The sequence below is a fragment of the Photinus pyralis genome, unplaced genomic scaffold (genome assembly GCF_008802855.1).
Source record: "Photinus pyralis isolate 1611_PpyrPB1 unplaced genomic scaffold, Ppyr1.3 Ppyr1.4_unclustered_Scaffold5295, whole genome shotgun sequence".
Taxonomy (NCBI): Eukaryota; Metazoa; Arthropoda; class Insecta; order Coleoptera; family Lampyridae; genus Photinus; species Photinus pyralis.
In genome coordinates, this window is record NW_022171748.1 from 31,004 (window position 1) to 55,668 (window position 24,665).

Sequence of the window (24,665 nt, forward strand, 5' to 3'; positions counted from 1 at the left end):
AGACTTACTTAAATCCTTGGTTGCGGCTGGGACAAAATTATTGTTAATTTTGGTAACGCGCTGCCTGGTTTTAGTAAGGGCTGTTAGGTTTGTAGAGAGATTTTTTGTTTATGCAATGTTATTTTAGTTTTCTTGTTCACGGCCGGCAATAAAATCAGTTTTGGGTTTTTTGGCATTGTGGTTTTACTCACCCACCCTAAGCTCTGGTACATCTTGGCTCCCAACTAGGGCACAATGCCGTTATCTAGAACGCCGTCGAACAAAAACCAGGCGAATATGGAGACAGAGGAAGAAGTGGCAGGGGGCTACTCGTTACGAAGCAAGAGTAAAGTAGCAAATATACCGAAAGCGAACGAAAAGCATCTGGGAGCAATACCAAAGGTATATTACAAACAAGGTCATTTATCAGACGGAACAATCAATGAAGGTAGGCGATCTTTGTTTAATTCGTCCCAAAACGAGGTATCGCAAAACCCACAAGGTCAACACGGAACCGATATCTCTATTTGGGAAAAACATGAAGAGTTCCGGTTGCCTGATTTGTTTACAACACCTACAGGTATGCAAGCTAAGTTTTTCAAGTCAAAGGGGGAAGTCGCAGACACAAGAATTTGGCCGGGAGCAATTTCATGCGAAGCTTTGGAAAATCAGATGTTGCAAGACTTGACACCAGAAATGCGGTCCAGGTCATCTTACCATATTCAAGATCTCAAATATGATGAAAAGCGGCAAGATCCAAATGATACTGGGAATCCGGATCTACCATCACAGGTGATCACCAATCAGAATAGGGAAAACAGCGGTACGAAGGTTAAACATGATAATTTTATTAACACTTCTTGTGGTAATACCCAAACTGATATGGTCGATTTAGTTACACAAATTGTATCAGCTTTAGCGAAAATGAATGTTATTCAGGGAAATGATAAGTCCAGACAAGTAATTGAACAAAATGTAAAGTCCACGGGCTCATTAGATTTAGTAAAAAAACTTCCATCATTTGATGGATCCGAAAATTCACATCCGATGGAGTTCATTACCCAAATTGAATATTTTTACAGGTTTGAAAAAATTTCTTTTGAGTGTTTACGGTTCCTGTTAGCCAACCAGTTTAAAGGCTCAGCCATGTTGTGGAGTCGCGCATATTTAAATTCTTTCACCGATTTCGAGACCTTCAAACAAGGGTTTAAAGAGCAATATTGGTCAGAAACAAAACAATTAGAAATTAGATTGAAATTGCAATCAGCTAGGTATCCCGAAGGTAGACGCAATTTTGTCGACCATTTTATGTATTATATGACACTTGCCAAATATTTAGAACCCCCATATTCAGATCCATTATTAATTAAAACAATAGCGAGGCATTATCCTCCGAATATTTCTGCGGTACTAGTTGGAACTACGCATATTGCAGAGGCTATGGACCGGCTGAGGCAGGCAGATTATTACTATAGAGATTCTTGTGGTTTTAGGGATCGGTTTAGTACTTTTAGAAGTGTTAATGGAGAAAGGGTTACGCAAAATACGGCGGATGGTACGGGTGTTGGTAACCGTAATAATCATTTTCAAAAAGATTCTGGTAGGGGGTTTAACGCGAAGAAAAAGGGGTCGTTAGCTGTATTAGATTTCGAGGATACTCACGAAACCACCGAGGTTACAGAGGAAGAGTCGGAAAACTTCGATCGTTTGCACATGAACTAAGCCCCCATGTGCAAATTAAAGAGAACGGGGCCAATTGCAATATCAATAATCCGCGTGACGACTTGCTGGAAGAAACCGAGCAACTTACGGAACCCATTAAAAAAGGGTTACTTTTTATATCCGTTAATTTGTATCAATTTAATTTCCCTGCGTTGATCGACACGGGTAGTGAGGTCTGTGCTTATAATGAAAATGTATGGGCTCAATTAAGCGATGTTCATGGGCAAATTCCGACATTTGCCTGTACTGGTGTTCGAGTTGCCGGAGCTTTTAAAAACAAACATTGTAAGGTACAACAACAATCGCTTTTTTCGTTTTATCTAGGCAGCGGTAATATAGTTCACGAATTTTTATTTATTCCGGATTTAATTCATCCAGTTATCATTGGTAACGATTTATTAAGAGCGTACTCGATAACTGTTTCATTAGCCGAGGGTAGACTGGAATATACTATAAATAAGGAATTGATCACCGTTTCTGAAATTAATAGAAAAGGGGAGTTGGGGTATTCGGAATCAAGCGAGTTAGCGTGTGCTCTACGGAAAACATCAAATTTAATCAATACCGTCCTTTTGGGGTCTCTAAATTTTGACACGGAGGTGGAGGAGGTAATCAAAGTAGCCTCCATTCCCGATAATAAAAAGGGGCATTTACGCACCATATTAAAGAAATATAAAGATCTGTTTTCGGAGATACCCGGGCGGGCGAAAGAATACGAACATGTCATTAGGCTTAAGGGTATGGCAGAATTTCATAAAAAGCAATATCCCGTTCCAGTTATGCACCGAGCGGCAGTCCAAAGTCAATTAAATAAAATGGAAGAATGGGGAGTAATTAAACGCCAGGCTACCCCGTACATATCCCCCATAATGGCAACGGTTAAGAAGGACAATACTGTCCGGATTTGCCTGGATGCGCGATATTTAAATTCCATAATGGAAAAGGAGTACGAAACACCTACCCCCATTGAAGAAATTTTGCATTCCATTCCAAAGGTACAATTTATGTCGTCAATCGATTTTACACATGGGTATTGGCAAATACCGTTAGCGAATGAATCGCAAAAATATACGGGTTTTAAGTTTAATGGTCGGTCCTACTGTTTCTGTGTTTTGCCGTTTGGATTATCGTCAAGCGTCAGCACCTTTACAAGGTGTTTGTCCCAGATATTTGGTCATGATTATGAACAGTTTTTAAAAATATATATCGATGACATTTTGATCTTGTCGGAGACTTTTGAGAAACATTTGGAACACCTTGAGCTAGTTTTTTCGCGTTTACACCAAGCCGGATTCACTCTTAGGTTACGAAAATGTAAGTTTTTTAGGGAGAGTATGCCTTTTGTAGGATATGTGCTTGATGCTCGGGGGGTTCGACCAGATCCTATGCGTATTCAGGCCATAAAGGATTATACCACCCCCAAAAACGTCAAAGAGTTACAAAAATTCTTAGGCTTAGCGAATTTTGACCGAGCATTTTGCGCGCATTATTCCGAAATAGCCGCCCCATTAACTGTATTACTAAGGAAACAATCGCCTTGGCGATGGGGAGAAATAGAAAAAAAGGCTTTTCAGAACCTTAAGTCTACTTTAGCGGAATATACATTACTCTGGCACCCGAGAGAAGATTTACCCTACTGTTTGAACACCGACGCCAGCGATGTAGGTTTAGGGGCGCAATTGTACCAGGTAGTAGATGGGGAGCGGAAGGTGGTAGCTTGGGCCAGTCGTGCACTGCTAGATCGGGAACGCCGTTACAGTATTAATGAGAGGGAAGCGTTGGCGGTGGTGTGGGCTTTTGGGAAATTCCGGATTTACCTTTTAGGCCGACCGTTCATTCTTTATACGGACAACAGTGCTGTTGTGTATTTAAAAACGTGTCGGTTGCTCTCAGCTCGCATTGCCAGGTACGCGTTAGTTCTTCAGGAATACGATTTCGAAATGAAACATATTGCTGGGCCGCAAAATACGATAGCAGATGCGCTTTCTCGGTATGCCGCGAGTCGACCACCTACTCCATCCGACAAAATTTTTCGTATATTATTTTTGCTAAAATTACCGCGAAATGTACAGCAGCAGCTTAAAGGTATCCAAATACATCAGTTGAATGATGAAAAATTAGGAAATATTATTCGACGTCTGCCGTTGGACGAATCATTGGGGCGACGGTTTATTTTATCGGACCAGGTATTATATATACGTCAAGAAAATGGGAGGTGCAAGTTATGTATACCCAAGGAATGTCGGGTGGGCCTGATTGAAGCGTTTCATTTGACGTTGGGACACTTTGGGTCATATAAAACGTGGAAGGCATTGCAGGCTGAAGTCTGGTGGAGCAACATGCACAAAGATGTAAAAAAGTGGGTGAAAACGTGCGATATTTGTCAAAAAGCAAAATGTTGTCCCATGCCTCATCCGCCTTTACAAGCCATTATTCCGAAGGGTAAAAACGACCTGGTCGCCCTTGATATCTATGGCCCTCTTCCGTCTAGTCGCGCCGGGGTTTCGTTTGTATGTGTGGTGCTTGACGTATTCACTAAGTATGTAACTTTATATGCTCTAAAAAAAGCGACCACACGTAGTATTCTGCATAGGCTTACGAACGATCTTTTCGTCAAACACGGACAGCCCGTTCGTTTACTAACCGACCACGGTACTCAATTTACGTCAAAATTGTGGGAGGAAAAATTGCACTCTTTGGGCATTCAACTAGTTCGTTCGTCAATACGGCGTCCACAAAGTAACCCTTGTGAGCGCGTTATGCGTGAGTTGGGACGGTTATGCCGAACGTATTGCCATGAGCAGCACACCCGTTGGGCCTATGAGTTGCAAAATTTTGCGTTATTCTTAAATACGGTGGTTCATGAATCAACGGGATTTACCCCAAATGAATTACAACTTGGCATTAAATCTACGGATTTGTTACCAAAAAATAGGAGAGGCCCTCACCAGCATGAAGCGGATGTTGACGACATGGCCGACGAAAAAAAATTAATACTAGCTAGGGAGACGTTAGTTAGTGCGGCCGCTCGGCGTAATGCGCGTTGTTCCAACAGACCGTTTCCAACATTTAATCCGGGAGACCTAGTTTTGTTAAGGAGTAATCCTACTTCTTCCGCGATTAAAGCCGAAACAAAAAAGTTTATGCTTTTGTTTGAAGGTCCTTTCAGGATAAAAAAATCTGTGGGCCCTTTAACATATGTATTAGTTCATTGTGATAGTGACGTGGAAAGGGGCATGTTTCATGTGACCCATTTAAAGCCGTATATTCCTGCATGGAAAGGTTAAAAGCCACCATGATGATGTTTTTAACCTGGGGGGGGCATTGTTGTACAGGATATTAATTTGCACGTTAGAATTAATAGTTATTTTAGTTATTCGTTTGAGAATGAACGCCACTTGTAAGCTTTAAAATTACGCCCGTGGACTAATGTTGATAAGGTTTGATGTTCAGGTGACATGCGTGTTTGGTTTGGTTATGAGAGAGCTCATTTTGATTTGTTGTTGCGTCGCGGTTAAGACTACTTAAATCCTGTGGGTTGCGGCTGGGACAAAATTTTTTAATTTGGTAACGCGCTGCCTGGTTTTAGGTAAGGGGCTGTTAGGTTTGTAGAGAGATTTTTTTGTTTATGCAATGTTATTTTAGTTTTCTTGTTCACGGCCGGCAATAAAATCAGTTTTGGGTTTTTTGGCATTGTGGTTTTACTCACCCACCCTAAGCTCTGGTACAAGTCCTTTAAAAGAAATAATTAGTTCCAAAATTTAAGAACCAAAATATGCATATTATGCGTATTAGGTATATCACTCAAGAGTTATTTCTCCACGAAATTTGTTCAAACAGGTGTAATAAGTACGAGGTAGTTGGTCATTTATTATTCTGGCCGTTGCTTTTAAAAGCACGCTACAGGCATAGACGAGTGATCAATGAGCTTGGGTACGCCAGACTCACCACACACCAACCAAAAAAACAAACAACAAAATGGCATATTTTCAGTTTCAACCTACAATTAAAAAAGATATCTTTTTCAGTTTACCGGATGGAGGCCCATTCAGCGGTCGCTGTCAAATACATGGGTCGGTTAGGATGCCGCATTCTGAATCAGAGGACCTAACTGTTACAGCAGAAGAAACCGACGCAGCTATCAAAAGTCCGATATTGAGAAACGTCGCATTTTCGCACTCACGCTGTCCACCAGAAATTCATAAATCGTGTTTTTGTGTGAGGTTTATCGCCGAACATACCAAGATGTTGGAGGACTCGACAAAGGTTGGTAGTAGATCGAAACAGCTGAATTGAGTTTACAAGCCGTGTTCCTTTCAGGTCAAAGAGGATTGGAAGTATGTCGCGATGGTGTTAGATCGTCTTTTCTTGTGGATATTTACTTTGGCTGTGCTGGTGGGAACGGCGGGAATAATCCTGCAGGCGCCAACGCTTTACGACGATCGCGTACCTATCGACAAGAACGGATCGGACTCGTCGCTCGTTCGTTACCCTCCACAGTAACTCGTTATGCCTTAACGTAGATCTATTTTCATATCATAACCAGATCAACAATAATGAAATTGTATATTAACGTTGATATCGTTAAATCAGATGTAAGAGTGGGCATAGATGACTAATTTAAACTGAAAGAATTTGATTGAGTGAAAGTTTTTTTTACAGGGTATAATACATTGCTCAGGATAGTTAGAAATGCTATGTAATATTAAGGTTCTTAACTTATCATCAGTATAGCCATATTGTTTTACAATTGACTAAAGCAACGTCTAGCCACACCTTCAGATATAATTAGCGTCATAGCGTGTGTAAATGCAATACATATTTGTAATACATTTTCGGTCACTTTCATCTTAGGCTCAATGGAATATCATCTAGAAGTAAATCGAAAAAAGCTAGATAGATCTTGTTATCTGCTTTTTACAATATACTTCCAGATTGTGCCTTAAAAATGTAGCTTGGTAATTTTTGTAATGATAAAAAATACTTTAGTGAAATGATGCTTGAGAATGTGTCTGTGGGGTGACGTACAGTACACATTAAACTACCCGACTATTATCAATGAGCGTCGTTTGTTGTATGCTTACCTGCATGCTCCGTAATTATTTAATTTAATCAATTATTTTTTCACCCATGATCATACTTTACACTGCTTTGGCTCTTTGCAAATGGCGCGTTTAAGATTGCGGTGTGTAATTCATCAGTGTGGTAATTCAATTGCCTTAGTAAATTTTCAAAACCTGTGTCCACAGTTTCGGAACATTGTCCGAATTAAAAACGCTTTGAATGCCAAATTTAAAAGTGGACATAAAGTAAAAAAGTTCCCTTTATTTAAATAAGATTTTTTTTGTTTTGTTTTTGTAGTTTTTATACTAGTAAAATTAAGTTGAAAGCAATACGTTTGTCGTTCACTTATACGTGGTAAAACACTTAGTGATTTTTAGGAAATGAAAATATAGAGAACGTATTTAAATGATATTAAATAGCACAATTAAATAAATGTTTCTAAATAAAAAAAAACGAATAGATAAAATTAAATAGAGAAATGAATAAAAACGTAGTATATAGGCAATTAAAATTAATATTAGATAGACATTTATAGACTGCCCAACTGGACACAAAGGGAACATACTGTTTACAGACTTACTGTTTTGTAGGTAATGTTTAAACTCAAATTGTAAATTAAGATAGTTTAAAAGTTGTTATACGTTGTTGCTTATTTTATAATCTTGCTTCGTAATAAAGAATGATAACATAAACGTTCTACTAAAATTTATAGTGGTAACAGCATGATGGAAAACTGTGGAAAACCAGTGTGCAAGAAGAATTTAAAACATTCTTTCTACTTTGATGATTTCAATAACTAACACTGGAACCACCGACATAGAACAACAAGTGAACGTTCTTTGAACGACCAGATGAAGTACATTAAATGTCCTATGGAGGTTTGTAGAATGTTACATTGGCACAGTAATGGAATTTACAAAGAAAGAGCCATTCTCAACTATACGTTTTTAACCCTACGATCCATGGCTACTTAAATCTAAGCTAATGGATAGTAACTCATACTAAATAAAACGTAGTATTTCACTGTTTTAGCATTATGTATATGTTATGTTTACGGTTATGCTTTCAAGTAGGAGTTTTGTACTTGGTTGCTCGCAATGAGCTCATACGCCCGATCTTAACTGGACACATTCCTAATCTAATTTTTTTAGTGGTGTAATGCTTAGATTCAGAAAAGGCAGGGTTTGAAACTTCTGGAATTTTTGCTGTCTTTCACAATAGTTTGTTGTAATTTTGGATTTCTAACCCTGACTGGCAGTATGAGTTGGTAGACTAAATCTTTCACTTTAAAAAATTGATCATCCGCATACAGGGTGACCCATTGTTATTATGCCGATCTCGACCAATACGTCAACATGACGTTGATTACACAACAATCTACAAGGCGCTCCATTTAAACAATCGCCACTTCAATGGATATCTTGATAACAAGATCTGAAATTCTACCATACATTACTTCCGTAAATTAATCAAACTTCAAATTCATGAAAAAAAGATGCTACTTGACTCGTGTGAAGCACTTTAACGTTGGACAAACAGTAATCATTACATTCGTATATTGGAAATACATTATTTGGAATTCTGAAAAATAAAAATAATGTTGTATGCACGTGCACCTCAGGCATTACTCGATATTTAACGCTCGGGGAACTTACAATTCCTCGGGCCGGAGGCCTTCGGGCTCTGTCGCCCTCGGAATAAACATCGCCTTAATGGCCTTGATACATATATAACTATTTTCCCTTATTTTTGAATTACATCGCGGATATAATAAAAAATACTGTTACAAACACGTGTATATCTGATCTTTAAAGCACTTGCAACGTTTAAAACTCGTTGCGGGTGCTTTAAAGACTTGATTATACACTTGTCACTATTTTATTATACCTGCCACAGAATCGCTGATTAAAACACGCCTACGCTGAAAAAGGTGACTAAAGCACGCCGAGCTTGAAAGGTTAAGTAACGTTGCTTCAAATACCACATATGAAACTATAATCTGGGACAGAACTAAAAAATCCTTTCTGATCGCATTGTGAAAATGCAAAAGATGTCTTTTCGGCTCTCATCCTCTGTTGGAAGCTTTCACAAACGACCGTGGTTTAGAGTAGGTAGGTATGCTGCCAAATCTGTTTTTAATCTCAGCATTATTTGAAGTTGTGGGTGAATGCGCTTAGGACTGTTTGAAAGATGTTTCCTATTCATCCACGTCAACAACTTTCCATATTCCATATAATATGCATTTGGATTTTACAGGTACCAACTTTTTCTGCTTTTGCAACAAGCCCTTGAATGGACGGTGTATTATGTTCGTCAACCGAAGTCATTTCATTCACAAAAAACGGAGATTTTTTTATAAGTAAACAAGTGACATGGCAATCATGGAATTACGAATAATCAACCCATTTAAATAAGAATGTTTTCGAGCATAACGTCAATGTGATTTCATTTTATTTGTATATTTTTTAATTATATTATAGATATAATAGAAAATACCATATGAAACGCGCGTATAATTGGTCCATCAAGCACTTGCAATGTTTCGCGTGCTTTAAAATCTTGATTATACACTTGTTTCATAATGTACTATAGAAGCACCTCCTGAACATGAAAAACCTGTTTTTTTAAAGATATGGAATGATCTTTATTATGGAACAATTTTGAATAGTATTTTGATACGATAGTGATACCTTTTTGTTTCAAATTGAGTTGCTGTCCAGCGCAATTCTGCAGAAAATAAACGCTATTGTGCACCCACTATGTAGTGTTACTAACACTTATCCTCTAGTTTTTCTATTCAGATTTTTCGTTATGTTCCCGATTAAGAGTCAAGTATGGATATGTGGGTCGGACATCAGAAATAAAAAAGCTAGTTTGACGATAAGTAACAATAATTGTCTAATTAATTTCAATCAAGTGGTGTGGTGGCCCGACATTCTTTTGTGTAGTTCGTTGGGAGAACTGATTGTGTGAGATTTTCAAACTCGGAATATTTACAGGAGCAGTTTTTGAACAATAGTTCATGTGGTGGTACCAAGGTGTTCTTAAAATACACCATCTATAATCAAGTTCAATTAAGATCAACAACGTTTCGGAATTGTACGTACCTTTACAATGTAATCTTCGTTTTGCGATCGCTTGCGAAGTTCAAACGCCACAGCCGAACTACACTCAGGAATATGCGGTTCAAATTCGGTCAACATTGTTAAAATACTGTACAAGTTAAATTCGTGACAGGCATACAAAAACATCTTTCTTTGCCTTTCCGCTCCGTCGACAAATGCCTTCATCTTGCTTACGACATTCTTTAGCAACCTCCCTAAAGCAGTAGTAACGTTGAAACATCAAGCCACGTGTTAATTAGTTATTTTACCTCCGTTTAACCTCCTTAACTGATCATTGCCACTTTCGTAATGGAGCCTGGCAATTGCCAAATCGGTGATACGGCTCATAACAGAATCCACCCATAGTGGGTGAGCCAAGCCCAAATCTTTTTCCCTCGAAAGTGCTCCGTGTAGGAAGAAAACATCCATCAGTGACTTCATGCGACGCCCCGTCTTCTCAGTAAGGTACTGTAGCAAATCTTTATTAGTTTCAAGTATACTGCTACTTTCATTTTGCGAAAGCAAGTGATTGAGCTCCTCGTCGTATGCTGGGCAAAAATATCTAGGTTGTTGCAATTCCTACAGAACATAAACGTTGAAAACACATAAAAACCAGTAGGTATTTGTTACATAAGTTGTTGATGTAATGTTGTAGCTGGGAAGTGCGCTAAATTCGCATTTAGAGAACAACCCATGCAGCAATAGTTGTGCACTTTTCATGGTTCTATCCGTTCCAGAATCTTTGGAAATTATTTCGTCCGGATTGTAGGAGCTTCCTATAAAAGTGCCATAATGTGCACGTAGTATATTTCCAAGAATGCATGACTCCTTCTCGCCAATCTACAATACTAGTAATAGAAATGTCATAAGTAGTTCTTGGTATGAAGCTAAGTTTACTCTGGTCAGTTTTTCCCAGTGATCCAGGTTAAACAATGTCAAATGAGGATCCTTGGGATATAATTCTCTCTCGGATGGGTATCTTTTACCATGTCTAAAAAACTGAAACATCTATGTATTAGGCTATATGTACAAGAAAACGTCGACATCGAATTTCTATGGTTTCGAGTTAAAAATCTATTTCACAGGGAAATGCAGTACAAAATGAGCATTTAAGCGTAGTAGTGGTGACTGCAGCCTCCCACGCTCCCACTAAAAACGGCAATCTCAGAAGCCAAGCATGGGTAGTGAACTACACGGGCCGGTCATTGACGTTTGGAAACCTAACTTTATTGCGTATACCTTGGCGTATACGAACGGAATCCCGCGAGATTTAAAGGTAGGACCATCTTAACTCGTGGGTGGAGTGGAAGAAATAATAAATTTCTTAGCTTCCCCTATACGCCACGTGATACAGATATCTGTTTAGTAGGCTCACATGGATAAAAAGTAAACAAAACCATTTCAAAAATTGGAAGTGATGCGTTCGTTGATTTCGAAAATCTTGAAACTGGAACATTCCAGTCCAGTAGATCCAGCTTGTGACGGCGACTCCTGGTGCGCATAGTTGAGTTCGTTTAAACGGTTGCCATGGCGACTTTCTTAATGTGCATATTTGACCTCGAAAGCCACGAATATGACAAGATAGGTATTTCTAAATTCAGTCATCTTTTAATTTTTAGCATAAAGAAGCAACATTCGGCTGGGTAGTAAGCAATTTTGAATTGAACAAGTTCCTTTTGGACTAAAAACTTATTATCTACACCGCAATTAAATATGGAGTAAGGAAAAACCAGTTGCTAACGTTGAACGTTACTCTTCTGTACATGCCGCTACAACTTGATCGAATGCGGCAATGTACCAAAATCAAATAATAACAGCCGTAATAATTATTAGGTCACGGCATAAGGTCGCCGTTAAAGTAAATAACATCACTGTTGACAAGAATGACAAAAATAATAATAATTACGCGCCGTTTATGGCCTACAGTTAGTTTCGCATTATTTTTATAGCGAACTTTATTCAAACAAATGAATACACTTACTATGTGAACTTGCTGCAATGTGTCTTCATCGTCGGCTATACACGTTTTAGTCACCAGTGGGATAAACACAATCAATACCAATAACTGACTCATGTCCATTGCATGATAATTCTAAGATGTTTAAGTTATTTGTTGCCGACGAGAACTTGTTTAGTTACTTTATTGAGAAACCGGTGTTACGCAAAGGCAAAAGGAGAAATCTAATCAGGAAACATTATTCATTTAGCATGTAATTGCTTCATATTTAACTTTTCGGTACTCACAATTAGAGCCTCAAGTTCAAGGCAATGAGTCATTGTTGCACATTCATTTTACCACAGATCTGTGCCTTTACTCTTTAGTTACGATTACTTTATTTTGTAGGAAAAACCTCAGTTACGATTAAGTGTTAAAAATATTCTATGTAGATTGATCTTACCTGACAATTTATTATAGAACCGCTCAATGCAAGGAGGCTAGAGTAGTTTTTTATGATACGTTCTTTCTTTTATCATAGTCCATGGCTACTTAGACTAAAAACTCGTGAAAACAGAATCTTTATAATTAATATTTTCGCGTACAAGAAGAGGTAGAATAATCGTTTCACATGATTTAGATGCAGAATTTATATCTCTATAACTTTTATTTGAAGTATTTTTGCGTAAAATAATTAGGAAACATTTGCGCAAAGAAAAAGTAATTTCCCATGTTAAACGCCTATGTTCCACTTTTCGATTTACACCCTGTACAAAAAGCGGTTATCGCAATAGCCACCTAGCTCGAGCTGGGAAACTATAAAAAGGGATCACGCGATTTAAAAGACAAAACAAAACGTTGACTTAAAATCTATCAGGCGATGATTGCGAACCTGGGACTGAATACAATTTTGAGGAGAGTTTTCTTGGGGTGATTGCCACCAGGACACAGTTTCACATTTTGCGTAGAGGCTTAACTTATGGCAATTGGATAGTTGGAGAACGGGATGAACTACCACCGTGAAGCAGTCTCAAAACCCGTAACGAAACAAGACCTAACTTATGGTAGTTCGGAAAAAGGACTCTAATGGACACAGGTTACTTGTCGAAAAATCTTCTTTTATTACTGTAATTACCCATTTTATACAATTAGTTTTTAATTAAATTTACAGCGCTTTACAAAAATTAATTATGTTGACATAGAAGCTTATGGGAATAAAATTAATTGTTTATGTTCTGTCACAAAAATAACTTGCTTAGTTGAACGATTACCACTGATGTATGCAGTTCCATAAAAAGGATAAAAGGAGTTTGCTTATAACCAGCAATGCAAACTGTTACAACTGCTTCATGACCTATACACGCAAATAAATTACGAAACATTGATCTAAACACTGTCTCTAGCTTTTATGAAACACAACCGTTTATTAAATGTTGATTAAAAGCAATCATGTAATTGTAACATTTATTTCCAAATTATTTGAAATTACATAGCAAACATTACTTTGTAACTGAAACGTGATTTAGTTTCTTCTACAAATTGTATTGCAACAGTTGCGAGTTACAAAAAATGTCTCCTCCGTTAAGGTGACACAGATCCACTCTCTTCTTTATTGTTTCGAAAACTGCATGAAGTTGGTGTTGTGTTATGTTATGAAAAGAAGAAATCTCCTTGCAATTCATCGCCGTAAAGTCGATCAATAAACACTTGTAACATTGCACGGTAACTTTGGGCATTGTCAAGGAATATCGGCTCCAAAATTCGCCTTCTCGACATCGCTAACCACACGCCTACCTTCAGAGGATGAAGCGGAGAGTCCTGACAAACATACGGTTTTTCAGCACTCCAAGTTCGGTTGTTTTGGGAAGTAACTACTGAACTAAAATTATACTGGGATGCGCTATCCGAGAGAGAGGGCCACATCTCTGTCCTACTTCCGCGCATGCATAGAGCAGCCTATTTGACATATTTTGAATTTATATTAATGATCAGTTTCCCAATGAGTGACTGTGACAGAAATCCCCCTTGCACAATCTCTCTCTCTCTCGCTACGTTTCTATGGCAGAGATCGGCAGTGCGGGTTCCAGTTTAATTATAGTTCAGTGGATGTAACGTATCCACTAAGGTGAAACCAAGCCTCATACGAGAAATAACTTTTGTCTAATGAATTGTCGTCTCGTAGAGTTTCATTAAAATAATTTCATAAAAATTTACACGTTTTTCAAAGTCGGGACGATGAGGTTCTTGTAGCACGGTTACTTTGTACGGTTAGAAATGCAATTTTTTCATTATTATTTTCTGACAGGTTCCATATGACAAACCAGACGAGGACGCACATCTTCTACTACCGCCTCTTGAGCAACTGTTTGGCGATCAGGGGATTTTCGACAAGCAACACTTTCTGTATAGTCAAATCGAAAAATAAAGTGGCGTAAGTTCTCGTAATCAACGACATGTTCACGATATGCCTCTTCAAATTCCCCTTGCATGTCAAAATTGCAGAATATTACAATCTAAAACGGTAAAACATGAATTTCTGATTTACAATTTAATTTACCCCCCTTGCAATTATTTGTTGCAAATTGGTAGCCTTGACGAAGACTGTTTTGTAAAACGAACAGATAATGTAGAAAAATGGTTGTGGAAATAAATGGATCAAACGGGAGGTGACAGGAGGGTTAGATTTTGATTAGTTCAGCCTCACATGCGTCGCGACAAATAGTTATTAAAATCACGTTTCATAAGGGTGGTACAGGAAATGATTAATGATCGCATTGTGCCTACACCCATTATACATCGGATGCTTAAAATTTTAAATTTCCCATTTCAAATGCATGTGCTTGGTGGCATTTGTTGTACACTTAAAAATATTCATACTCTTTTATACCCGGGTGAATTACTCTCTCCAATTCTGAAACAGACGCTAAGGGGGAAGAACAACTTTAATGACATACCTATTAATAGCTATGCGCAAATTAGCCATAATTAATTCTTAGGAACATAAATAATGTTGACTTTTAATTAAAACTGTTGTTCATTTCAGGATTCATAATTGTGCTAACCAACAATTCGAATAATTCAAGGAATAATTTCAATGTTACTTTTTTAGGTATTGAGGCGCAATTGTCTAACCTTTATATCAAAAGTAACGTCACGTCACCGTAATTTGTGAAAAACGTTTTGAAGGCACAATCCTGTTACTAAATAACCACAAGTGATCTGGGCGCAATAATTGTTAATTATTGTGACACGCATTTGTTATTCTATGCTGCTATTATTTGCTACCATCATTAGGTCCCTAGTATTGACTTGTTGTAAAGTTTTTGTTTCCTTTCAAAAATCATACGTATCTGACCTTTTTTTATGCGCATCTAGAAACATAAGTCACATTTATAATATGATGATGACAATATTGAATGCATTATTGTTTACGATTACGATTTCTCAAATAACCCTAAACCATGAAAAGGTAATAGATAGAAGGACAAGCTGTTGTGTTGTTAATTTTTGTTCAACACAATTTAATTATTATCGAATTTACTAGATATACAGCTTAGAATAAACTAAACAGAAAACATATGAAAGTTCTGAAAATGATTAGACAATTAGACATATCTGTTTATGATTTCTGAAACAATTAGGAACATAGAATAAACAACGAGATAAATTCCTTTCGGACTATACCCAGCCAAGACCATGCTAGTATCTACTGTCGAAAAGATGATATACGTGCCTCCTCCTTAAATTACTGAATCAGTGTGGTATTCCACGACACCTTAAGCAAGCATTAATTTAAAAAAAATACGCCCATATAATCACAAACATCAACCTTGCCAATTTTAAATTGTGGCCCGTGCGCACGCTTCCTTATGGGTAATATTCGGGATCAGATAAGCATATAAGTGTACAAACTTTTCAAAAGGGCACAATACGTCACAATTTGGGAACCGTAGGTCTTGTGCGTATGGCTCTTGGGGTGATCTCAGGTAACGGACCTGGAAAAAGAACGTGTTAGATCACATGCCATTTCGGGTTGAATTACACGATTATAACACAATAACTAATTACCCTTCAGTTACTTCACTCCTTTCATAACATTTTGATTTAGATAATAATAACAAAGGAAACTGGAAACTGACCTTGACAAAGTAATTTCCGTCGTATCGATGGAGTTCCAATAGAATTGCGCTACCGTACTTTGGTACGTGTGGAGTTATTACACTTATGGCGTCTAGAAAATATCCTAAAGTGGTGTCGTGCGCTGAATAGAGATACATCACTTTTTTAACGTCTATCCCTTTTATTTTATCATTAAAATCCGTTATCATTTTTTGAAGTAAGTATCCAACATTAATTTGTCTTAGTCTCAAATCTGAATTAAAATATTTGTAAATCGACGACACAGCACTATAGATTGGTTCAGGATACACCTTTTGGGTCCAATTCGGTAAGGGCAAACCAAGTTCGTGCTAAAACATAGTTCAGGACAACCTGAATGTTGTAACGAGTGTTACCTCGGTGGTGACTATAAAATAAAACCGTTGAAGACTGATTAAGTCCTTTACTGCCATTCCGGAGTTATTTTCTATGTATTGCAACATTTCGGTGTAAGGTTTAAGAAATTTTTCGTTCATGGTGTGATTTTTTAGGTAAAAATCTTTAAATAAGTAAGAGTATTTGCATGCCCTAGAGTCTAGTAGCTATAATAGTGTAGGTTACTATGGATAGCAACTCTGGGAATAGTTACGTCTTCGTCATGATAATCCTTAGCATGGATAGGTATTGGTTGCCATAGCAAAGTAGGGTGCCATTGCTGATCAGGATTCGGTGGCCATAGACCCGCTAAGACTAATAGAGCACTCATCTGTGCTCTAGGACTTTCGGTGGATCGGGCATAGATTTTACTAGATTCGTAGAAATTTCCCAATAAAGTATCGTATTCATCTCGTAGAAATACTCCTAATCTGTGCACTGTGCGCTTCCCTTTCTACAAAATGCATTACAAAAGCGCAGGATATCCACTACCTACATTGGTAAGACTTCCCATTCCATTTGGATAAAAATTGTTCTCTTTATGTGGGTCGGTCGGATAGAAACTTTCTGGAGTTCTTTCGCCGTGTCTAAACAACTATTAAATACGGATTCAAGTAGCAATTTAACAGAGGAATTAAGAAAATAATGTTATTGTACTTACAACGTTAACCAAAACGACCTCTGACTTATTAACTACTTCACCGTTAACGATAAGTAGAATTTGTGCAACTACGCCTACCAAGTTGAGAAACATCGTGTTGTATACAGCGCGAAGGTTTCTGAATGAATGAAGAATTTGTATTTAGATGCAAGTAGAGCCGCGACAATTTAATCAAGAGTTAAAGGTCGCCGTTATCATATGGCTGTTACTAAGATAACACCGAAGGTAATCATTACTAAATTGAGACCAGTTTTCGTTGCGCATTTTTAAATTACTGGTCACCTGTATCATTTTATTAGCTTTCCGCTGTGCCGATATTGTAATTTATGAGGTTGCGCGTGTAATAAGTGCGTTTGTAAATTGTGATATTTGTGATTTATAGTTTTACGTTTTTACCTCGGTCCTTATATTTTCGTTAGAACACTAGCAGTAATAGCACTGTCATCGTGACACACTAGTGGAGGCAAACACCTCTAAACTCGTCTAAGAACCCGGCTTAGCTGGATGCAAAAGGCACCGAAACTGCCGCCTCAAAGGGACTGAGGCATTGTGTCTCGAGCTCGAACTCCACGGAGGTCGAAAAGCACATATTTTCAAACCAGAACCCAACCTTCAAGAGAGCGAAGCAAGAACAAGAGCCAGACGATCATGAGCCCCTGCATTTAATGGAGGCGACATCTAAGGGCCCTAAAGAGTTGTTTTCCCAAGCAAGTAACTTCTTTGATCGAAACACGAGAGCCTCCTCTAAAAAGTTCAATAGTAAACTTAGTTTTAACAGGCAGGATCAAGCCACTATCAAGGCACAATATCTTGGAGATACAGGCCGGAGGGAGCAAGTCGGCTTCCAGCTACAAACATGCATATCAGCGGCTCAGGCACCACGCGAAAGAGGTGGATGGCGCGTCTATCCAAAAAGTTGCCCGAAGGTGGGTGAACTCATTATCGATCAGGTGTGACCGCCGGTAACACATATGAATTGTTAAAAACGAGCACGTTTACTCAAAATGAGGAAATGTTTGAGGAAAGGGCTAAGTACGACCTGGAGAAGGTAATAGGCAAAATGCCGTGTCGAAGCCCTCAGCGTAAAAATTGAGTGATTGAAAACTGGCCCATGGTAGATTGTCTTATAACAGTCTAATAAACTCAAATGCCACTTGAAACTACTGTCCAACACAAAGATTAGTGGAGATGCAGGCCAATACAGGCAAACGTAGGGCGGCTAAGGAGTTCCCCAGGTCCCGCAGCAGTTACACTGTGGTAGGTGTAGGAAACACAATACCGCAATAAAAATTGTACAATGGTTAAACTAGAGAACCAATGTTACCCCCAGGCAATTATGCTAGAAAACTTTGATCTTGTCCCGCTAGTAGTTGGGAGAAGGCGAATGGCTGTTACTTATCTATATAAACTTTTGCACAACCTAACTGACTGAAATTTGCTACATAACTCGATAACATTTTATATACCACGTCCCTCATCTAGGAATAAGATCACATTTCAATTGCCAAGATGTACAACCAATATCAGACAAAGCTCACCGATTTATACAATGTGTTATCACTATAATGATATTTCAAGTCATGTAGATATTTTTCACACTCCTTTACCTATCATTCTTAATTATATTACTTAGTTATTATTTTTTTACGAGTTAGTTACTTCATTAATTTTTACTCTCTCACTTATAATTTTGTACTATTCTAGGGTTTTGTATTACACCTGTTTGGACAATAAAGATTATTATTATTATTATTATTAATAAATTTCTATCTTGGGTCATTACGAAACTGTACCCAACAGATGAGCCTCCTAAACACAATACTGGCAAAACACGAAGGTCAAAACATAATAGCTGGTGAGCTCAACGCAAAACACACCTCCTGGAGCGGTGGCTTGTGCAACCAACCAGGCGACTACCTTCACGACCTACTAAACGCCGTAACATGGAACGACCAACACTCAAATCCCACCTTCGAAAGGGCAAATGAAGGATCCTGGGTGGACATAATCGTCAGTCTGGAAGTATCAGAAATAAATGAATGATCTATTCTAGAAGAGGAATCGCTCTTTTTTCGCTGGCTGGATCTTTTTTTCCGCTCCTGAGCGTTTTTATTTTCGCTTGTGAGAGCTTTTAACCGCCCTCAAGCTTTGTAGGATTAAGCGCCGCTCACGAGTGATTTTTTCGCTCCCGAGCGGTTTTTTTCCGCTCACGAGTGCTTTTTCCGCTTTTTTCCGAGCGCGATAAACCGCTCGAGCACTTTTAGGAATGCTCGGATCTAAACAACTCGATGCTTGCGAGCATTTTTGAGAAAATTCGGGGGGTTTTTAAAAACGCTCGACCCAGCTCTGACGCCTACTGACTGTGACCGTAAAACAAGCCGGGCTAAATGCTATAAACGAAGACACTAAACTACTACAGTCACACTGGCAGAGCAATGGGGCCGCATCTATACTATAATCTCTGATTCCATGGCGGCGGTAAGTATACGGTGCGTATTCACGCACACGGAACCTGTAGCGCTCGAGGCTCGCAGGGTTGAGTTGGTCTAATAATATCAGGCTCTACTGGGCAAATAGTCCGGACGACAACCGCGATATTTTTGAAGAATCGTGCACTTTTGTATAGAAGCATGAATTTTTGTATACGACTTACCTATACCCCAACAGTCATTTTAAACATTAGAGCCACTCTGGCTCTCTTCAAGGGGGGGGGGGCGTAGGGTGCCCATTTCAAAACGGCCGTTTTAGCAGTGGTATCCATTCGGTAATACCTCTGCCAACTGGCAACCAGTAGGGCTAGAACAAAATTAAAACACGGATTTTGTTAAGCACCATCTTAGCTAAAAAAAATGTTATATTGATATTTACCCTAAATGTATTGAGTGTGGCTTTTTTTTGGAGTCAAAGTTAACCGTGGTTGTTTTCCCCACAAAAAGTCGAGAATTTAGGCTTTCTTCACTCAAAATACTGTTTTTATTCTTCTTTTTAGATGTATAGTTAAACTTATTAACATACATAAATTAAATTAATGAAATTGTAATTTTATATTAGTTTGATGTGTCCTATTCTTCGTATAGTAAAATCTTATATGTAGTTTGAAAAGAAAATTGTAGCTTTAGAATAATAATTATTATAATTAATTAATTATACAATTCATTAATACTGTACTATAGCTATTATTCACGATCGCATCCACCACACTTGCAACGTGGAGTGCAAGGCAAGTTCAATTTCGTACACTTGCAGGATGTACATACGCTGCGCTTAGAGTCACATTTCACCACTTCCTTATGCAAGCTGGCAGAGAGCCAGAGTGGCTCTAATGTTTAAAATGACTGTTGGGGTATAGGTAAGTCGTATACAAAAATTCATACTTCTATACAAAAGTGCACGATTATTTGCTAATCCTCCGGACTAAAAGGTCCACACAAATTCTACAGTTGGGTAAACCCGAAACCTCGGAGCCAAATTCAGGGCACAACCAGGGCCAAATATAGGGAGCCATGACAGCAAATCTGGAGAGTAAGACCAGTTGGCAGAATCACACATTTTAAAGTACAGAACCTACTAAAGATCTGCGGTTGAATAAAGAGACGGTGTGGTTGCTCATTACAAACTATTTTCTACAGGTCAAGCATACTTCGAGTTGTGATAATAATTTGCTTGTTTATTTATTTGCATATGTTAAATTGAAATTTTAATAGGTTTGAACGAGTAGGCTAAGTCGTTCTTTAACCGTGAGGGTAGATAAAGTGATCACTTTAACCGTAGCGGTAGATAAAATGAAACAGAGGATTGTGCATTCTAAAGACATATGCCATTCTTATTTCAAATGGGACGCGAAGTGATGTTTCTATGGAAACCACGGCGACAACAGAACCTAAGCATGCTATTTTTGACGTCTAAATTAAATTCGGAATTTGTAGAAACTTTACAACGATTTATATGGCTTCTGCTATAAAATAAAGTTTTGTATTATACACGACGATAAAGGGAAACCAACCATCTCTTGAACTATGCATACGTGTAAAATTTTACATTTTATGTATACACTATTTTAATCTACACGTCGTGACATCCACCGAATTTTAAAGCGGAATTTTAAAAAATCCCCATGTTATTTAAAGTTTACCTACTCGTTTTATGTCTTTTGGAGTCTAATGCAGACAATTAAACCTATATTTTATTTTAAATGTGAATTTCTGGATTAACCGGAAGTATTACTGACAATGTTAGCTGAACCGGGCTCATTAAATGTTCAGTTCATGAATGGACAACATTCTACCTTGAATCCCATATAGATTCGTAAATTCCCAGACTTTTTGTATTTGGCGATCAAAAATTGGCGACCTTCTCAAATAATCTTGGTTCAGGTGTTCACTTAATATTGATATCAAATTTGGTTACCTTTTTATTAGCTCTCAAACTCGGGCTTACTACGTACGTCGCGCGTCTCAACGACACTGCTCACAGAATCCACAAATAGTCGCAAATCCACTTTGGCGATTTAGTAAATTTTGGAAAACTTATTTCATTATGCACAACTAGAGAAGGTTAACTCTTCTTATTATACCTATGACAAAACACCATCTACCTAATAAATAAATGTAGATGTATCGTGCAGCGTCAGACGGACAGAAATATGATAAACGTTCAGTTAAATTTTAGTAACAGAAGAGCTCTACGAAAGCGGGGCCTATCGATCCTTTTGGCTTTTAGGAATTTTAAGCAAGAGGTGTCAGAAAAGTTACCACAGGGATAACTGGCTTGTGGCGGCCAAGCGTTCATAGCGACGTCGCTTTTTGATCCTTCGATGTCGGCTCTTCATATCATTGCGCCCCCCCCCCCTTCCCCCGTATTACTGTATATTCCGATCCCTTGATCAATTCAGTGTTTTTTTTTCATTTTCAAAGCCTCTCAGTAGTCGCCTTTGTTAAAAATTATGAACATTAAAAAAAACTAAAATACGTGAAATGTGCATCCTACCATCAAAGACAGCAGTTTGCCATCAATCGGTCGTTATTCAAATGTTTGCTGGGGCAGTCACACAGGCCGTGCAGTTTCTGAGGAATTGGATAAAAAATGAGTGGCGGTCGAGTCGCCTTTGGATTAAAGTCACTAAATATAGAAAGTACCGCAATCCATTGGGCTCGTGTGTTAGAGAGAGAACGCATGATTTTTGCCCAAAAATGGCGGAAATTACCAGATTCTAGTAACTTTAATGTTAGGGATTGTTCCACCTGTTTGGAGATATCTGTATATATTTTTATAAAACATGACAGTACTATGAAGTTAGGTTATGAAAAATGACAGCTATTCAGATTTTATTTGTCAATTTTTGTAAGTTAGCAGCAAATTTGCCCAAAAATGGCGGATGATTGCGGTACTTTCTATATCTAGTGACTTTACTTTGGATGTTCAAGTAAGTACGATTTCTTAGACCATACAGTACATGGATGCTATTATCTTCATATTACCCTATACTTTCAATACAAAATGGGTGGTCACGGATAGGTGGCACTGCAGTCGTGGGTATGTGACTCTCAGCGTAAACTAGAGTCGTGTAAACACCACTCGGATCGCGTAAGGAGCATCTTCACACGTTCACAAATAAGAATACGTTTTCTTTTCTGCCATTTCTAGACGATTAATTAATTGACGTTTTTAATTTATAGGTTGACAGTCTCAAATCGTGTGTCATCGGGCAATTTCGGACTCGTTCACCCTGAAATTTACATACCTTGGTGATGTCCTTGACCATATTTTATTTGCAATTAGCAGTCCATGTACTGTATGGTCTAAGACGATTGCCCATGTAAAAAAAATTCCAAAGGTGACTCGACAGCAGCTCATTTTTGATCGATAGGATACGATAGGAAGGTACCCAACTACCCACTATTTTCTCGAGATTTAGCGCCGACTCTGAAGTTGTATAGGAGAGGGCCACACATCCACTCGTCTTGCTAATCACAATCGATGAACGAAAATGTTGTTCAGGTTCCTTTTTTGTATCTAATAACCAACAAATCACTCTTAGCGGGAGTGATTTTGATTTGTCTAATAATCCAACAACGTCATAACATATTGTTATTTATTAATGAGATTGAAAGAAACACTAATTATCAGGCGAGTGTTCCGTGTAACGAAAATAGTAATATTTTTAACCTAAAAAGCCGATGGAAGTATAGATGTCGTTTTGGCAGATATCATAATTTTCGGGAATATTTTCTTTTAGTAGTTCTTGAAACTGATCTATTGGACAAAAGTGATCGCATCCGGGAACTATCAACTTTGCGGGAGGTTCCCCATTGTGAGTCTCGTAAAATAACTGAAACATCACGAGTTAAACCTATTACAGCTTGTCAAAGTAAATATTTTACTTTAAATCCGTATTGCTCATCTATTTTATGTAATTCCAAAATTACACACGCGCCGTACGGAGGAATATGCCGATAGAAAGCGTTTAATGAATTCAACATTCCAGCCACGTTTATCTCATGAGCTGAAAATAACATAATTTTTCGATCCGGTGGGTTGAGTGTACCGTCGATTTTTTGTTTGGCGGCGTCTAGAATTGTTTTCAGATTGAACCCTGAAAGCATAGAACAATGAAGTTAGTTCACTTCTATTAATATTATTTTACCTCCTAGTTTATTTATTTCCGGCGTTCGACTCCATAAAACATACAGATCAATGGCACCCTCTTTGAGCAGCTCTGGGTACACAGGTTTTACCCATTCGGGAAGCTTCAATCCCCACTCTTCCTGGTGTATATAATTAGAAGGAAGTTTTTACAACTCCACTTACCTGGACTGAGAGTCCAAAATATAGAATGTACAGATCTGTCAACCCCCGTACGTGTAAGCCGGTATTCTTACTGATATAATTAAACCATTTTTTGTATGGGCGCAGATCTAATTGGCCTTCTGGTGAATTCTCGTAGTCTGCTACTAAATGCGATCGCTTTGAGCACTTCGTAGGGAATCCCATACGCTAAGCAATATGAAAATACATTTTGTCCATTACAATTAGCATTGCAAATTGAGTTATACGTAAAACTCACATGTACAAATTTTAATTTGAAATTGTCAATAAATTCAAAAATAGTTACTTTGTCTGTTGCACTTACATTATCGGTACCGGTTAAGTAATTGTAAGGGATAGGTTGCCAGTTCAGTTCTTTATTCCAGTCTAAGGGACTTTCAGGTGGAAACAGTCCCGCTAGAACAAGTTCCAGTGACATCTTAGTTCTGTTGTAGTTGGTAGACAGTGCGTCTACAACTTCTGGTGTGTACATCCCCAAAAATTCGCCGTATCTTGCATGCAACATTTTTCCGAGATTGTACTCTCGCATTTTACCTTCCTATAAACATTCCCATTACCAGGTATTAAAATAGGAATATTTACGTTTGTCAATTGACCCCATCCATACGGTGCGTAATCGAAGTTTTTGTGCGGATCTTTTGGGTACGCAGTAAGAATTTCGTTAGCTCTGTGTCCATGGCGAAACACCTAAAATGCTTTCTGTAATAAATATTCATATATTCGTAGTTTATTTTTACCGTAAAAACCATTTGCAAGGTATCACCCTCCAAGGTGAAGGTTTCTCGAGTCAATATTGCTAATATTAGACCTAAGCTCAGCATGACTGCTACTTTTTCCATTT

At 38.1% G+C, this 24,665-nt stretch overlaps 4 protein-coding genes across 5 annotated transcripts; 1 reads left to right on the forward strand and 3 right to left on the reverse strand.

Moving 5' to 3' along the window:
* Positions 1–5,729: 5,729 nt before the first annotated feature.
* LOC116182441 (acetylcholine receptor subunit alpha-like) lies at positions 5,730–7,438 on the forward strand. The gene is made up of 2 exons (XM_031502977.1): positions 5,730–5,967; positions 6,022–7,438. Exons 1-2 carry the CDS (start codon positions 5,785–5,787, stop codon positions 6,202–6,204), a joined length of 366 nt encoding a protein of 121 aa, XP_031358837.1. The 5' UTR covers positions 5,730–5,784; the 3' UTR covers positions 6,205–7,438.
* A 2,200-nt stretch (positions 7,439–9,638) lies between these two features.
* On the reverse strand, positions 9,639–12,307 carry LOC116182445 (venom acid phosphatase Acph-1-like). The gene is made up of 7 exons (XM_031502982.1): positions 12,009–12,307; positions 11,851–11,961; positions 10,767–10,868; positions 10,500–10,709; positions 10,139–10,448; positions 9,873–10,084; positions 9,639–9,823 (listed from the first exon to the last, which is right to left on the reverse strand). Exons 2-7 carry the CDS (start codon positions 11,947–11,949, stop codon positions 9,674–9,676), a joined length of 1,083 nt encoding a protein of 360 aa, XP_031358842.1. The 5' UTR covers positions 11,950–11,961; positions 12,009–12,307; the 3' UTR covers positions 9,639–9,673.
* A 2,995-nt stretch (positions 12,308–15,302) lies between these two features.
* Positions 15,303–17,210, reverse strand: LOC116182444 (venom acid phosphatase Acph-1-like). 2 transcript variants are annotated; one of them, XM_031502980.1, is made up of 7 exons: positions 17,000–17,210; positions 16,835–16,933; positions 16,553–16,792; positions 16,320–16,505; positions 15,945–16,274; positions 15,635–15,800; positions 15,303–15,580 (listed from the first exon to the last, which is right to left on the reverse strand). In XM_031502980.1, the coding sequence occupies exons 1-6, from the start codon at positions 17,090–17,092 to the stop codon at positions 15,645–15,647; spliced, it is 1,104 nt and encodes a 367-aa protein (XP_031358840.1). In that variant the 5' UTR covers positions 17,093–17,210; the 3' UTR covers positions 15,303–15,580; positions 15,635–15,644. The 2 variants fall into 2 exon arrangements, 1 of the variants encoding a protein (XP_031358840.1); XR_004147518.1 differs by lacking the exon at positions 15,303–15,580 and having other exon boundaries at positions 15,783–15,800; positions 15,945–16,036; positions 16,086–16,274.
* A 5,863-nt stretch (positions 17,211–23,073) lies between these two features.
* LOC116182442 (venom acid phosphatase Acph-1-like) lies at positions 23,074–24,665 on the reverse strand. The gene is made up of 7 exons (XM_031502978.1): positions 24,562–24,665; positions 24,407–24,511; positions 24,129–24,362; positions 23,807–23,992; positions 23,643–23,763; positions 23,380–23,591; positions 23,074–23,327 (listed from the first exon to the last, which is right to left on the reverse strand). The coding sequence occupies exons 1-7, from the start codon at positions 24,661–24,663 to the stop codon at positions 23,160–23,162; spliced, it is 1,128 nt and encodes a 375-aa protein (XP_031358838.1). The 5' UTR covers positions 24,664–24,665; the 3' UTR covers positions 23,074–23,159.